Here is a 17,052-nt window from a genome sequence, read left to right on the forward strand (position 1 = left end):
TGGGAAGCTATACAGATAAAATGAAATAAATACTAGTAATCAGGCAGCATTAAGAAAAAATGATCTAGGGATGCCTGGGTAGCACAGTGGCTGAGCATCTGCCTTTGGCTCAGTGTGTAATCCCGGGGTTTCCAGATTGAGTCACGCATTGGGCTCCCTGCAGGGAGCCTGCTTCTCCCTCTGGCTATATCTCTGCCTCTTTATGTGTCTCTCATGAATGAATAAAAATTTAAAAATCTGAAAAAAAAAAAAAGAAATGAGCTAGACAAAGTATTGAATAAAAAAAGAGAAGTAATATAGAGAATGAAGTCTACAGCTTTGGTGACCATTCATCCTGGTTTGCCAAGGCAGCTGCAATTTGTATCTGTTGTCCCAGCATAAATATTAATAGGACTTTCATTTTCAATAGTTTACACAATGTATTGTATGGCCATTCTATCTGTGAATATTAAATCACAAAAACTCAAAACCACACTACTTATGTTTGGTACATACATATTTAACGACATTTATTGGTGAGGGGATTTATATTAGGATGATAAAGGAAATAGAAATAAATGAATGATACTGTGCCATAACTGAGTATAGGGGCACCTGGGTGGCTCAGTGGTTGAGCATCTGCCTTTGCCTCAGGTTATGATCCTGGGATCCTGGAATGGAGTCTAATACAGGACTCCCTGCAGGGAGAACTCTGCCTATGTCTCTGCCTCTCTGTGTCTCTCATGAATAAATAAAAAAAACAAAAACAAAAACAAAAAAGCAACTGAGTATAAAATACTGTTCTCTAAGGTAGATAATAATATTTAACTCTAGTTTGAAAAAAGTTAAACACTTACAGTACTTCTGGTACTAAAAATGTGGTAGTTTGGGCTGTTAGTGGAATACCTATGGAGAAAAAGGTCAAATATAAGTATTAAAATAATTTCTCCTCCAAATAAGAGGGATTCTATAGTAAACCCAGAAGTGGACATAAGTCCATAGGGAAGTTTTGTATAGGACAGAGGTGATACTCAATAAATGGAGCTGGAAAATGGATCTGGATTCATAAGGAGAAAGAAATAATCGCAGTCCTACCATAGATCATTTATGAAAACCAACTCCATTGGGATAAGAAATATCAAAAACATTAATACTCTTAGTAGAAAATTTAGGTAAATGTCTCTCAGATGCTCAGGAAAGAAAGAAATCATTGAAATAAGACAACTACCCTGAATTCTCCACCCCAAAAAAGCTAACAATAAAAAAAATCATTACATCAAATTTAAGAAATTTTGTCCTTTAAGAGAACACCTTATTAAGAAATAAAATTCAAGGAGCCAGTGACTACTATGGGAAATAATATGTTTGTCTTCATTAAACTCTCACTGAAAATTTAGGGAAGGGAAAGAAATTTAGCATCTCCTTCATTTATGAACGTAGAGCAGGGGTTAGCAAGTTGGGGTCAAATTCCTCCCGTTTTTGTAAAGATTTTCATTGACACACGGCCACACCCATTGGCTTACTAGTGTTGAGTTGTGCATTACATCACCCGAAAGGCCTTACTATCTGGCACTTACAGAAAGTTTGGTAACCTCTGGTGTACACCACAAAGTCTATAAAGTCTTTGAATTCACAGGCCATGCTTGATAATATCCCCCATCCCTATACTGACCCATTTGCCAGGCACGTGTTGGGAGCTAAATATATCTTTGCATTCAAGCCTCGCTACCACCCCACGAGACAGGTTTTATTTTCTTCACTTTATAGAGGAGAAAACAGAGGTTGACACAGTTCTGCCAGAATGCTATCTTTTTGCTTTCTCTCAAGGCTACTCTATCTCTGTCCGATCTCCCCCAAGTGTCCAAGGAGGGGCTGTGGATCCCTTCCCTCAGCAATCTCTGGAATGGTTGATTTATTGTCAGGGTTCTTACGTCCTAATGTTAGAGGGTAATACAGCCAAACCTCCATCGAAGAGAATAGTCACAGAAGGCTAATCATCTGTTTTTTTAACCCATGTTAGAAATATTTCTAAAATATTTCGATCCATTTTCCAACCCAGCAGTTGCTACCCAACCGAAGAAAACTCACACTTGGCATTGAGGATTTCTCAGAACTTTTTAAGTTTTCACTCCCTAAATCCCATCACAGGAAACAACTCCCATTCCTCATGCAGGAATTACACCCCCTTACATTTATTTGTTTAGTTTATAAAGCACTTTGTCACAAATCAAGTGCACCTGCCTCCCAGGTAACTTCCGCCACCTAGTCACCCCAGGGAAGTGCCCTCGCCCCGGCCTCCCTCCCCGGGAGCGACTTGTGGGTTCCCCCTCCCTCCTCTGCTCAAGCTGGAGGAAACGAAAGGCTCCGCTGCCCGCAGGGGCAGCGACGCGGAGTGACCGAGACCCTGGAAGAGCGAAGCCCTAAAGCTGCGCCCTCGTCCTCCGCGACTCTCGGAAGGGGGCGGCGGGGCGGGGCGAGGCGAGGCCGGGCGGGGCGGGGGGTGGGAGGCCGGGCGGGGCGGGGGGTGGGGGGCCGGGGCTGCGTCCCCAAGGGCGACCTCCGCCGGGGCCCCCGGGCGCCACTGGCATCTCTACCTCCACAGGGCAGAGCCGCAGCAGCTCAGCCACGACAGCAACACCGCCAATCCCCGGGCTGACATGGCGCACAGCCGGCCTCCGCCCAACCGCCCAACCGCCCAACCGCCCGAGCCGCGCCAGCCCCGGCCCAGCGCGCTCCCGGGGGCGCCAGCGGACAAGGGAGGAGGCGGCAGCTGCTGCTGCGGCGGCGGCGCTGGGGACCGCGGGGCGGGGCGGGGTCCCGGGCCCCGCGGGTGCGCATGCGCGCCAGGGCAGGCCGCTACCTGCGCCACCCGCAGCCTCGCCGTTGGTGGGAGTCGAAAATGTAAACCAGACTTGAGGAAAGGCAGGCAGAAACCATGCCTGCTTGGAGTGAAAGAGCAAAAACCACTTCGGAAAGTCCCAGTTGACTAAACGAAGGTGAAGCTTTTAAATGACTATCTTTTAGCCCAAATTTTCGTTGTGACTATAGAAATACTGCGACAACAAATACATATCCGGCAGTGCTTTCCAGGCACTCCATAGATGGTTTTCAAGTTAGTGTTGTTACTGAGCACTTGCTTTATGCCCAGCACTACCTTGCGCACTGGAGTGCAAAGAAGTATCACAGCTTTCTGGTTTACAGAGGGATCGTAATCTGGTAAAGCCAAGATAAACACCAAAATTGTCACATGGTATTACCATTTATCTGCTTATTGGTTGTTAGACCAAATCATCTGAATCCTTGAGTGCTGCAACAGCATCTTTACTCCTCTTATGTCATCAGGGCCCAGCGCCACCAGTTTGGAGTAGGTCCTCAGTGTTTACTGACAACCAGTCATCGGGGAATAGTTTAATACTGCACTCTGTTCCTGGGGCCATTAGAGAACGTGACTGTGCGTTTGTGATGCGTATGTGGTAGACACTGCATGTAATGCGATTCTGTTCCCACTTTTTTATGAAGCTATTTTCTATCAGATTCGACGTCAGGTACTGTGAGCTGCAGTTGGAAGAGCATTAGTTCAGCAGTAGGAACACTTTACTCCGGAATCTCGCTGCAGCTCAAACACGAAGGGGAGTGGAACACAGAGGGTCTGGGCTCCGGACTCTCCCTACCGATTCAGTCAGCCAGCACCAGAGCAAGTTAATTTTTAAGTCCTGTAAAACAAGGGTAAGATACTCTTACTTACTTATATGGTTGTGGGATTTAAAAGAGCTAGGAGTATCGCAGTATTTGGCACAAACTATGCATCAGTATCGCCCTCCTACTCTCGGAGCCTGTTACTAATGTGCAAAATGGGAAGGGTTACAACTTTACTCGGGTTCTAGATGTTCGGTTCCAACATCCTCTATTGCTAGACTTTGGAGTTTGCCCTGTCGGATCCCGGTCCCATCTCTGTGCTTATTGCCCTCTAGTTCCCCCCCATTCTCAATCTGTACGTTTCCATTCCATCCTACTTGCATTTGGGAATTCCACCCTTCGTATTTCGTACACATGATCTCGTCCCTTAATACAGACAAGTCGTGTAAGAATAATCTGAAAACGTCTTCGGAGACGGAGACCTGCAGACAGCAAACAGCATGGCCCCAACAGGCGTCGCCTCCGCCCGGAGCGTTGCATGCCGGGAGTTGTAGTCCGACGCTCGAGCACGCACCTCCGCGCCTCTCGGGTTTGAAAAGCGGGAGCAGGGCGGGTAGGCGGGGCGTGGAGGCGAAGCGCCCTCGAGGCCCCGCCCCCGCCGCCTTCCGCTCGCGGGGTGCGCCCCGGGGTGGCGCGCCGGGCTGCGGAAGGGGCGTGGCCTCGGTCCGGGTGGCGGCGGTTGCCGCCACCGGGGCCTCTTCCTGCGGGCGGTGCTGCGGCGGCCGGCCTGCGCGGGGCAGTCATGGGCGCCCGGTGAGCGGGCTGTGGCGGAGAGCGGGGCGGGGCCTGGCTGGAGGGTGGCGGCCCGGCGGGGGCGGGGGCGGGGGCGGGGCCGGGGCCGGCCTCTGGCTCCTTCTTCCTCCGCATGTGGCTGGCGGCCGCAGAGCGGTTGAGTTCGCGCACTCCCCGCCGCCCGCGTCCCTCTCGGGCTCTCCTCGCGTCACTGGAGCCATGGCGCTCGCCGAGACCGACGCGGCGGCCTCGTCCCTGCCCAACGGCGACTGCGGCCGCCCCGGGGCGCGGCCCGGGGGAAACCGGGTGACGGTGGTGCTCGGCGCGCAGTGGGGCGACGAAGGCAAAGGGAAGGTGGTGGATCTGCTGGCGCAGGACGCCGACATCGTGTGCCGCTGCCAGGTGAGGCGACCGGGCTCTGACGGGAAGCCGGGCCCCAGAGCGCGGGCGCGGAGCCCGGATCCGTCGTCCAGAAGGTGTCACCTTGAGCTTGCCTCCTCGGGGCTGCGGCGACGTGGGGCCATGGCGGGAGGTCCGAGACCCCCGACCCGCTGTCTCGGGGTGTGGGGTTGCGGCGGCCCCGGAGGAAGAGCAGGGGTGACCGGGAGCCTCGCAGAGATGCGCGAAGCCCCGGCAGCTGCGGTTTTCCGTCTGGGGGCCAGTGCCCAGCCCCGAGCCCGGGGCCGCGGTGGCGGGCAGGATAGGGTCCGGGTTGGAGGAGCTGCCGCCCGAGGCCTGCTCCCGACTCCGGGCGGAGACCCCGCACGGCGCAGAGCCCCCCCCCCCCCATCTCCCACCCAGCGAGAGCGAGTGGCAGTGGATTGTTCCAAAGCGTCCGAAAACCCCCGCGACCCCCCCCCCCCCACCTGCAGGCCCCCGGCGCCCAGACCGCTGGCTCCTCGCTGGCTGCTCGAGTCCACTTTGTGGTCGTGAGAGCCCTCCGCCGGGCCGTGGACCCTTCCTGGCCGCGGTCTGCCGCTCCGTACCCGCGTGTTCATAGTACGGGTAGATTATTCCTGCCCGTTGGTCCCAGAGGAAAGAATCCCGGCTCTTTCGCGAGCGAGGCAAGTAAACACACGGTTGTCAAATCTGGTATTTAGAACTATATTTACATTGTTAGGCTCCCCGGGAAAGTGAACTTTCGGGAAATGGATTGGTAATGTACTTCCTACCGGGAGACACGTGGTTTTCAGTGGAAGCTTTCTTCCTATTTGTCGCTCTTCAGAAGCAGCCTCTAGGCTACGCCTTTGTAAGGGCTCTTAGATAACTATTACCAATTTCAAAATGCGAAATAACCATTGAGCAATAACCATTTTGAAAACAAATTGTAACGCATCTGAAGTTGACTGCTGTTTATCTTGCAAGAGGGCTGGGCACTATATGATGGTGCCATGCTCCGTGCGTTCTAACAAGTTAGTAGGCCCGCTTGACAGAAAGCTTTCTGCCTGAAACCGAATATCATTTTAAGCACGCAGAAACAAGGTAATCACAAGTACAGAAAAAGCTAAATGCAGGGATTCTGATTTATCTTGTTTTGTTTTTGAGAGCAGAGACTCCCCCTGCCCATTCCTTAGCTAAGATAGTTGTTGCCTCTTGGTATCACCACCAGCACCACCACCTCTCCCTACCTTCAGATCTTTATTCCTCCACCCCTCTGCAGACACACTGATCTTACTTAATACCTTTCTCCTAAGTGTGTTTCCATGGAAGTCCTGCCCCCACTGCCTTAGGAGCTCCTCCAGAAGCTAGCTTTCACCTTACTTTTGTCTTAAAACCAGGTCTGGCCATGTATAGGGAAAGAAGTATGGGAATACCTAACTCTCCCTGGGTAGAAAGAGAGACTGGGCCTGTTGGTCCCCTTCCATGTTGTTCCTGACATCTTCCTTTCCTGGAAATAAATAGCAATTAGGCCGAGTTGCACCATGGGATGTAAGAAGGTTTGGAGAAAGTAAGGATCAGTAGCATTTATTCTAAAAGATCTTTGATTCTAATAATTCTTTGAAAAATAGTAGAATTAGTGTGTAGATTAGAGAAGGTGTTACTATGTTTTCTTGAACGGCCTCTTGAAGAAGGTCAGGGACCAATCTCATCTGATGCCCTTGGAAAGCCTAGAGAGAAGTGATTGAGAAGGAGCCAAGCTTGGCTTTAAACTAACTGTTCCCTGATGATAGAGAAGGAACATTTGAGCGACCCTGTTAGGTAGACTTTCCTCTCCTGTAAACTTTGACTTAACTGCAAACTTTATATAGTTCTAAAAACTTCATATTCTAGTGCCTTTTAAGAACTTATCGTTAGGATTTTTACTAGTTTTATTAGTGAAAGTAGATACAGAATGAATAAAGCATGTGTCTTGTGGTTCACCTTCGTAACTTAGTTGGTCAGCCCTAGCTAGTAACCTGACTTCTACTTAATGAAGTTATCCTGGCTTATAAAACTAAAGAATATGAAATGTTAAAATTCTTAGTGAGTGTGTATAAAGCACTGGGGAAAGTCAACATTAGAAAAGACATTTTAAGCTTAAATTGTCCTGTTTGATGATTTAGGTTCTCTGTGTTACTGAAAATATGTACTTTGTTAGAGCTTAATATGTATTTTTTGGTCATATTCATGCCAAAACCTCAAATTTTATACAGATTGATCCTTTAGGAGTGGCATACACATAATGTATCCATAGTTTAACAATGGAATCATAAGGAATTTTTTCCAAAAGAGATTTTTTAGAAGAAAAACTGACATTGCATTTAATTGTATATTTTAACATGTCAAATGCCTTTTGGAAAGAATAGATGCAAAGCTATTGGCATTTTCATCATCACTGCACTTAAAACTGTATTTCAGATTCAGGATTTACACGGAGTTATTTATTTGGTAAATTCTCTAGATCCATAGGTAAGTGTGTAGGACTTGCATCAAACGACAGCCACTAGAGATATCTTAATTTTATGAGTCTGAGGCACTGCCTACTGTGCTAAGAAAGGCACTGAGATATCTTAATTTTAAATTGATGTCTTTTAAGAAAAAGAAGTAGGCATAGGACCAATCCCAGGCCTACTTCATTTATCCAGCAATCACATAATGAGGATCCACAGGTGATACTCTTCGGGGGACCACTTGGCCCCAGAATTCAGAAGCTGAAAAAAGGCAGGGATTGTATCCACAAGGAGCTTACAGTGTGCTGAACAACTCCATAAGCAAGTATGGCCAGGGTGGGAGTAGAGAAGGATACTACTAGTACAGGTTTTTCAGAGAGTTAAAGTATGGGCATAGCATAAAGGTAGCTTTCTTATGAAGTCTGTTACTGTCTTCCTCACCCCCCACAAATCCTCCAAAGTAAACTGTTAAGCTTTATTGTCTTTATTTTGTTGGTGGAAACTACAGAGATTTTAACTGTTGGACTTTCTACTTCTTAAGCAAGGGCTTACTTACTGTCTCTTGGAAAGCAAACATGAGTCTTGGAAGTTGCTTGTGATTGGGAATAGCTAAAACAGTATTTCCTTTCTTTGTGTTTTTCCCCCCCAGGGTTTTAAAGTTAATATAAAAAGAAAATATTAACTAAAGTTAATTATAAAGGGAAAGTCTATCTTGTCACTAGCTATATATATATATATATATATATATATATATATATATATATAAGGTTGCTGTAAAATAAGTACAATGAAAAAAATGTTAATTTGTAGCTAGATGCATCCACAAAGGCTCTGAAACCAGCTACTACTAAGTAAAAAAAAAAAAAAAAGTATAAAAGACCTAACAGTGGCAAACTGAGACTTTCTCTTTGGAATTATCAGAAAAATTGAGAGATAATTTAAAAGGGATAAATGAAATGTCTTGACTTTACACAGCTAAAATGACCTCCCAGACCACTTCCCATCATTTGGAAGATGGGATAAATATTTAAGGTACACACCATTCTTCCAGGTTTATAACAGTTGCTGTTTCTGTGCCCCCATCAGTTGTTTTTTTATATAGTTCATAGTATTTCCTAATACTATGTGGTGTACTGAGTTAAATCTTCCTTTCTTGGATTTCTGTATTTTCTCTACTATGTTTTCTCAAAAAGAGGACTTCATTCTTTTTTTGTTGTTGTTTTCTATAGCACCAAGTACTCTGTAAGGCAGAGAGGAATACTCAACAGATATTTATTAGGTAACTGGATCACCTCTAGAAATTTCTTTGAAACCAGTAGTTTAATAACCTTTTCTTGTAAATTATTAAAATCTCCCTGGATAAATTAACTGGTTGATGGCATGAGTCTAAGGTGGAATCCCCAGCATTTGTTGGATTAACATTTGTTACTTAGTATTTTAACTAGTACTTATATTGTATCATTATGTTCAAAGGCTTTAATAATTTATATTAAAGTCTTATCTCTTTTATCTGTTTGAAAATAGATAACTGATATTTGCATATTTTTGTGTATTTCCTCAACATATTTTGGTTAAATGCCATGTAATTCTAGTAATTGTTTTTGTCTGCTAAGGGCAGTATATCTGAAAGTTTATTTAATGAGGATGTCCCAAGTTGTTCACTATGTAAGCCTGTTTTATTGATATACATAATGTGTAGAATTTTGTCATTTGGATATACTAGTACAGTAGTATGTAACAGCATATGTAATATATAACTTCTTAAAAATGTCTACTCTTGTGGTATAAATTTTTAAATTATGAGATCACCTTAGTGGTGTCTGATCAATATTATTTTGGTTCTTTAATTTTGGTGGGAATGTGTGGGTTAGTTGGGTAATTTCAAGTTATCTCTAGGACAAACTGTTGCCCAGAACGAATCTAGAGTGAAATGGTAAATTGGATGCAATTTTAGCTATATTATCTTTTGGGGACTATGTCAGATTTTTGACACTAAAGATCACTGTAGATGAGCCATATACCAATAAGGAAGATTGGTAAATATTGGAATACCTCTACTAGTGGAAAAAGGGATTTTGAGGTATTTAGTATTGCCTGGCAAACACAATTGAAAAGAGTAAATAGTTCCCAGGGCTACTCCGGCTCCAACATGGGTTGGTTCTTTGCACTGAACTAACTTTTAATTATATTTAATTCAATGCAATAGAATTCTTGTAAAAATGGGATTTTTGACCGTATCAACCTTTTTAAAGGAAGGGTTTTATTTATGAGAATTCTTTTTTTACTTGAAATCTGTTTAATTTTAGTGTGTTTTTAAGAGGATGTCTTTATAAATAAAGAATAGGTGGTTTTTAATCAAGCATTTACAAAGAGCTGCATAACACATCATTGGTTTATGCAGTTTTCGGTTGTAGGTCTGATCTTCCCATCTGTGACCCTCATTTAGTGTGTATATTAAATTTAGGTACCTAGAGTCTAAAAGCTTCTTGATTAGGACCTAAGATTCTCCAAAGCTTTTCATTATGTGTGTTTATCTGTGTAATGAAACTGGAAGGTAACTATAATAATGTAAGGTAAAGCAGGTCTCTTAAGCCTTTAAAAGGTAACTGAGCAGTGTGCTTGGATGTCTTTGCTAAAAAGAAATTCAGATACCCTGTATATGTTTTCTCTTCCTATCCAGTGTGTCTGGTTACCCTTGAATGGTTTAATTGATCAACTTACTGGTAGTAACTTAACCTGTTCTACTTTGAAATCACAAGCTAATTGCAGTTATATATGACTTTTCATAAAACTACAGTCATTCTTGGGGGACCTGGGTAGCTCAGTCAGCTAAGCATCCACCTTTGGCTCAGGTCATGAGCCCAAGCTTCCTCCTGGTTGAGCTCCCTGCTCAGCAGGGGGTCTGCTTTTCACTCTCCCTTTGACCTCCTCCCTGGGTCCCCCTCCCTGCTCATGTTCTCTCTTGCTTTCTTTTTTTTTTAAATTAAAAAAAAATTTTTTTTTTATTTATTTATGATAGTCACAGAGAGAGAAAGAGAGGCAGAGACACAGGCAGAGGGAGAAGCAGGCTCCATGCACCGGGAGCCCGATGTGGGATTCGATCCCGGGTCTCCAGGATCGCGCCCTGGGCCAAAGGCAGGCGCCAAACCGCTGCGCCACCCAGGGATCCCCTCTTGCTTTCTTTTAAATAAATAAAATCTTTAAAAGAATAATCATCTTTGTTTATAATTACTTTATTGCTGTGGATTGACAAATGTTTTCCTTTTGGCAAATAGTGAAATGTTTCATCTAGAAAGATACAAGTCTTCTAGTTTTTACCAAGAAACCAGCACAGGTAATAAGCATTATCTCAAAACATTGTTAGGTTTCTAAGATGTTTTAAGACTCTAGGCAAGAAATAGGGACCCCTTTTTGGTTGCCGGAATAATTGTGAGGCATGACGTCTGAGGCATTTGCTGCTCTGTGCTGTCATCCAGAGCAGTAACTGTTCTGGATGGATGTTCACTTTGAGGTCTCTATGATTATAGTACAGTGTTCTTGTATTCAGAGCAGACAGGACAAAGAAAAGACATAGACCTTTTTAGAGGCCTGAGTAGCCTGAGAAATGCCTCCAGGCTGTGTGTATGAAATTGCTAGCCCTGGACTCTTAGGCCTCTACTGTTGCTGGCAGAGACACCATTGTTTGAGGTTTAAACACTGCAGGAGGCTGTTGACATGTCTTTACCTCCTCTATCACAGCAGGAACTGGGGGAGGGGTAGTTTGGGGAAGAGGAAAACCTCATAGCAAACCAAGTTAAGAAAGGGAGTCACTTTTTTTTTTTTTTTGAGTCACTTTTGCAAACTAATGTCATTTCATTCCCCTTCCAAACCTTTTTCCTTTTTTCTTTTTTAAATCTTCCCTAGACCTTTGGAGCTTTTAATTAGAAACTCCCACATATCAACATTTCCTGATCCAAACTTTTATTCTAGAGTTGGGCTTAACAGTCTCTGGTTCCCTCAGAACCAGACATTCCTTAAGCTATGGAAAGAAAATATCTTTTTTTCTTAATATTAAAGCCAAATTGGTAAGTATACAGCTGAGAACAGTTACAATATAACTAAATACTATTATATCATTTCTGTAGTATTTTAGAGGTTTGTTGCTGACAGCATAAATATTAAAATTTGAAGTTAATCATTTTTTATATTTATCACCAGGAGAAGATGTGAACTTTATAGAGAGCCAGCTGTATACATACCATGTTGCAGTTAGTGCTGGAAATCATTTGGATTCCTTTGTTTGCAAGCAGTGGAGAGAGACTATCTTAAGCAAAATGGAGATTTGTTTGAAGCAGGGACGGGATGGCCAGTTCTTAGAGTGGCCTCAGGTAAAGGTAACTCCTGGGATCTCAGTAGGCAGAACTGGCAACCTTTTTTTTTTTTTTTTTTTTTTTTAAGTATGCTGGGGCGAGGGCCTGGCAGTCCCTAAACTAACTGCTGGCCTTACTACTCAAAATCAAATTCCCAAGAGGGGAGGAGCTTGATTGTCTCAGGCTTGGTTGGATCAGGTTTCCCAGTATGGATCAATTACCAGGGCCAGAGGGAATGATTACTGATTTGCAAAATAAGGGGTTTGGGAGGAGAGGGGGGAAGAAGACAGACTGAACAAATAAAAAGTACAAATGACTGAGAGTTAATTTCACGTAGGAAAATACGGAAGGAGGAGATATTCTTTCTGGGTTATTCTTTTTTGTGACTTGTTCACTAGCAGTCTGATATACTGTAGGTTTTTCTAGAGGGAAGAATGTTTGGAATTAAATAGGTTCTTACTGTTTTAACTATAATGAAAACGAGCTATCTCAGTATGTTTAAAAAAAAAAAAAAACTATACAGAGGCGCCTGGGTGGCTCAGCGGTTGAGCGCCTGCCTTCAGCCCAGGGTTGATCCTGGAGTCCCAGTATGGAGTCCTGCGTCTCGGGCTCCCTGCCTGGAGCCTGCTTCTCCCTCTGCCTATGTCTCTGCCTCTCTCTCTCTCTCTCTCTGTGTCTCTCTAATGGATAAATAAATAAAATCTTAAAAAACAAAACAGAACAAAACTATGCATCAGAAACTTTGATTTTTAGTTTTGAGAACATAGAAATTTTCGTTCTGGGTTTTTTCCCCCCCATCATCATGTTCTAGTTTATGTCAGTGAGACACATTTTTTTTCAGTCATTAAGCTTATTTAATATTTTTTCTTACATTTAATATTAATGTAAGAATAATAGTCAAAATGAAGGAAATGTTTTGTGACTGATGAGACCTGATTGGGTTTTTTTCCTATATTTATTTTTTAATATATTGAATTTGCATTTATTCTTGGTATTCAGTATAGAAAAAACCATCAGTAAGGCATAAATTTATATTTTTCCTCAAAGAAACTTGCCACATAATATGCAGTCACTTTGGGTTCATGCTGGTTTTTTTGTGTCTTGGGGTTTTGGAGGGTATATTTCAAAATTTAAAATGTTTAAAAAATTAAGACATCTGAGAATTTGTTAAGAACTATTTTCTCTCTTGATATGATTCTCTTGGAAACAACATAATTGCTAGTCCACAGTAGTCTGTACTATTTACATGGTACTCTCTGGCCTCCCCAGTTCTACTTACGAGAATTATTAAACATGATTAAACGTATGTGTTCCTGCTACTTGTTCTGTCACACACTCATAGAGTTACCCATGTGAGAGGCAGTACTGTCACAGATGTAGAAGCCTGCAGCTCAGACTGTCTGCCCTTGTAATTCACTGGAGGGGGTGGGTGGGAGGGTGAGGTGGTGGTTGGCAGTGGTGCTCTATGGAAACCTTGTTCTGCTGTTTGCTGATACATGTGACTTCTCCTTGGACCAGTATAATCTGTGTTTGGAGACAATTGCCTGAGTTCTCAAGGTGGATTTTGTATATTCCACACAATTTATAAATATTTTAGGTTAGCATCCAAATGGACACTTCAAATTTGAAGCTTCATCTGTTGCATTTTGTAAAATGTGATGGTATACTAAAACTTCCTTCATGTATAGATCGCCTTGTCAAAAAACTTCTAATGAGTAGCTCCTTTTCACTTCACCTTGGGAATCTTTTCTCTGCACAGTTGTGTGTTTTAAGATTCAAAGCCGTATACCCCAACTCTCCTTAGGGCACTAATGACCAAACACACTAATAAGCACACTTACATTTTTCTTCCTTAGCTCCTTAATAGGATAATCTATGGTTATTCTGGGTATATTTAACCATATTTTCTTGCTCAACTAAATAGAACTTAAATGAGATTTAAATCATATTAGTAAGCCTTAATAGGGCATTGGTTATTATTGAAAAGGTTGGTTAATGTTGGAGTGAGCTCAGCCGTTCACTGAAGTAATTAAAGCCTTTTGCAGCCTGAACCATCACCTGTAAGCTTGGAAGAATTTACAGATTAAACCAATTTATCCCCCTAATGTCATCTATCACAATTGGGCACAACTACCTGCCTTACAGAAAGAAACATCTCTTTATTATGGTTACTGTCAATCTCAGTGAAGTATTATTTAAGAGAGCTGGGGTTTGTTACGCAATAAGAACATTATTGGGCACCACTAAGTAATTGTTTCAGCACAAGATTTATATTGCTATTTCTATAAAAATAATTTTGTGTAAGTTAGAGAGACTTACTTTAAAGGTCTACTCCAAAGCTTATGGTGTATCTTTTTTTTTAATTTGAGAGTGAACAAGTGCAAGTAGGGGGAGGCGCAGGGGGAGAAGCAGGCTCCCCACCAGCAGAGCGGGAAGCCTGACCTGGGACTCAATCCCAGGACCCCAGGATCCTGACCTGAGCTGAACGCTGATATTTAACCAATTGAACCACCCAGGCACCCCTATGGCGGAGTTTTTACTTAAGCAAATGATGGATTAAAAAAATAAACTGATTTTGCTTAGATAATTATACTTAACTTTTTTGTGTGACAAAGTTAACTAGTACTTTAAACAATTTTAGTGAAAATTTATTAGGCTTAGTGATTTAAAAAATTGAGAAATAATTCTACTAACATTAGCATCTTTGTAGGACCTTAAGAAATTTTAAGGAGCTTTATATTCTGAAAAGATTTTTCCTGAAAGTTTGGAGTAGGTTTCCTAAATCATAAAAGTTGTAATAAAAAGGCTAATATTGATAGAGATAGAGTAAAAGGAAAGTTAAAGAAACCAAGTAAGAATTGTCCTGAGTTTTTATTTTAGGACTCTATCAGAATGGGTGATAAACTTGCACAAGTATGGAGCAATAATAAAGTGTGTACCAAGAAGTGTATTGTGACATTTATAATGACAAAAGGTTGGAAACAACTGAGCTACTACCTCTCTTGAGGGACCAGATAAATAAATTACACGTGTCCACATAGGAAGCAATACATACAGTGTTGCTGTTGAAAGGAGGAGGTGGTTTGGTTTACAAGATTAGGAATGTGTGCTTAGATTTGCTAAGTAAAAACAAGCTGCCCAGGTGTATATAGTTTGCTACCATTTGTATGCATGGAATAAAACAATATGCAAGTAACTGTTTGCTTAAGCAAACTTAACCTGGAGAAGGACACCAAAAACTGGTGGCAACTGGCTGCCCTGGAGCTTGGAAGGGCAGGTGGGGAAAGGATTTGAGGAAGACTTCATTTTCACTGTGTATCCTTCTATGCCTTTTGTATCATATGCAGATGTTTCCTATTAAAAAATGAATAGGCAAGAGTCATTGGTGTACCAGGGGAGGAGGTATTGCTTATCACTCCTGCCTCTGCCCTCCTGTGTCTTGTGCTCTCCTGCCTGGTGTCTTCCTGACTGCAGCCCCCCCCCCCCCCCCCAGCTGTCAAGTCTTTTTATTTGTTTTGTTTTAAACACACTCAACATACACTACGTATGTTGCTCTTCAAGCAAGGAATTCGTCGCTTTTCATCCATGCAAAACAGTGTAAATCGGCATTTACTTTCTTGAGGATTTTTTTTCTGGAATTTTTTGTGAATTTGTGATTGGTGATGATTTGGTAAAAGTAAATAACATTCATTTTGTAAAAAATAGCCACGAGATAAAGTTAAACTAGTCATTCTCGGGAGACATAGTTTTGATTGGTATTTTTTAAAAGTCTAACCTGGATACTGTTAAAGTTTTTATTTGTTGCAAGTATGTTCCTGGTTTGTTTGCTTTAAACTTTTTGTTACTATCATGTAGAAGTTTAAACATATAATCAGTTGATTTGTGTTTTCTTCTGTGCTTTTTAAACTTAGAAAAATTACTAGTCTGCTATACCTAATTTTTATAATCTAACTTCATATCTTGCTTTTTAGTGACCATTTTAGGCATGAGCTTCATGGAATGGAAGTTTCATTATGGGTTTATAGTATGTTTCTCAGCTTAGAGATTCCTTCACCCAGCATATTACTTTATCCAGAGCTGAGTGGATTCAGGGATTGGTGCTAAACACACTCACAGGATTGACTTATAAATTTAAACATTAGAGTCTCGGGGTAGCCAATATTTGAGGGAGTTCCTTTGGAGATTTCCTAATTCATAAGTCCATGTATGAATACAAATTTCAGGTCACAAAGCTGCTTGACACCCTCCCTCTTTAGTACAACGGGGGAATTATGTGAATGTTTACATAAATTAGGGTAACTAGATAGATTACTTTGCTAATTTAGGGATTTTTCTGTGTTTGGATAAAATATCAATGGGATTTTAATTAGATTGCTACATGTTGAGGTACCTGAGTGGCTCCTCTGCCTTTGGCTCAGGTTGTGATCCCGGAGTCCGGGGGAGTTGGCTCCCAGTAGGGAGCCTGCTTCTCCCTCTGCCTAAGTCTCTGCCTCTCTGTGTGTCTCTTATGAATAAATAAATAAAATCCTTTAAAAAAAAAAAAAAGGTTACTACATGCTTTACAGAGTGCCGAGGATAAAATAACTAATTTGTTCCCTATACTTCTTTCACATTTTTTCTAAGAGGAGATACATCTTTCTCCTTTCTAGAAACCCAAATTCCTCAGTTTTCTAGGTCCTGTCTGGAAAGAAACACTCAAGATATTATGGTGGGGAAAGAAGAGAGGGTAGCCAAACTGTTGTGAAGCCGAAGCCTCTAAAGAATAAGTATTTGTGGCAAATATATACTTGGGTTTTCTTAGGTTATATTGACATTTTAGGAAGAAATTATTAATTCACTTTGGAACGGAGATGTGTTGTCATATTTATTGTCAGGTGCAATTTTCCCCTGTCTTGTATTTTCAGGGAGGAAATAATGCCGGCCATACAGTTGTTGTAGATTCTGTGGAATATGATTTTCATCTTTTGCCCAGTGGAATAATTAATCCAAATGTTACCGCATTCATTGGTAAGTGTATAAACTGATCCACTTGGGTTCTTTTCCCCTCTCAATTGATAATTGTATTTATTTTTCATCATGTGAGCTGATTTCATCTCTCACTGTTCATTGATCCCTTATTAAACTTGACCTTGGTACCCTCTGGAATATACCTAACTGGCTATTTTACAACTTTGTATTTTAGCATTAATGGTTTTTGTAATAATTTGCATTTAACTGAGGATGCCCTGGTGGCTCAGTGGTTGAGCATCTGCCTTCAGCTCAGTGTGTGATTCCAGATTCCCTGAATCAGGTCCCATCGGGCTCCCTGTGGGGAGCCTACTTCTCCCTCTGCCTTTGTCTCTGCCTATTTCTGTGTGTCTCTCATGAATAAATATATAAAATCTTTTTTTTAAAAAATTTGCATTTAACTGTAGTCATAGAGCATC

General features: G+C 42.2%; 2 protein-coding genes across 28 annotated transcripts in view; one reads left to right on the forward strand and one right to left on the reverse strand.

Annotated features, from left to right (window-relative positions):
- The window catches only part of CATSPERE (catsper channel auxiliary subunit epsilon), a 199,931-nt gene extending 195,701 nt beyond the window's left edge, over positions 1-4,230 (reverse strand). For 6 of the 23 annotated variants that reach the window (XM_072830299.1, XM_072830301.1, XM_072830300.1 and 3 more), the window contains exons 1-3: positions 3,993-4,156; positions 3,237-3,692; positions 837-885 (exon numbers count right to left, since the gene is read on the reverse strand). Coding sequence is in view for 6 of the 23 variants with exons in the window: in XM_072830289.1 (XP_072686390.1) it covers positions 837-885; positions 2,840-2,916 (126 nt within the window). In the remaining 17 variants the exon portion in view is untranslated. Of the gene's footprint in view, positions 1-836; positions 886-2,573; positions 2,662-2,839; positions 3,195-3,236; positions 3,693-3,992 lie in introns of those variants that run through there. The other 17 variants (XM_072830310.1, XM_072830315.1, XM_072830311.1 and 14 more) reach the window with 12 other exon arrangements.
- ADSS2 (adenylosuccinate synthase 2) overlaps positions 2,832-17,052 on the forward strand; it is a 37,215-nt gene continuing 22,994 nt past the window's right edge. The window contains exons 1-4 of one of the 5 annotated variants that reach the window (XM_072830319.1): positions 2,832-2,975; positions 3,513-3,705; positions 11,475-11,644; positions 16,531-16,633. In XM_072830319.1, coding sequence (XP_072686420.1) covers positions 11,591-11,644; positions 16,531-16,633 — 157 coding nt within the window. In that variant the 5' untranslated portion in view covers positions 2,832-2,975; positions 3,513-3,705; positions 11,475-11,590. Of the gene's footprint in view, positions 2,976-3,512; positions 3,706-4,056; positions 4,429-4,508; positions 4,810-10,552; positions 10,612-11,474; positions 11,645-16,530; positions 16,634-17,052 lie in introns of those variants that run through there. The other 4 variants (XM_072830321.1, XM_072830320.1, XM_072830317.1 and 1 more) reach the window with 4 other exon arrangements.

This window comes from Canis lupus, chromosome 6 (assembly GCF_048164855.1).
Source record: "Canis lupus baileyi chromosome 6, mCanLup2.hap1, whole genome shotgun sequence".
NCBI classification, from domain to species: Eukaryota; Metazoa; Chordata; class Mammalia; order Carnivora; family Canidae; genus Canis; species Canis lupus.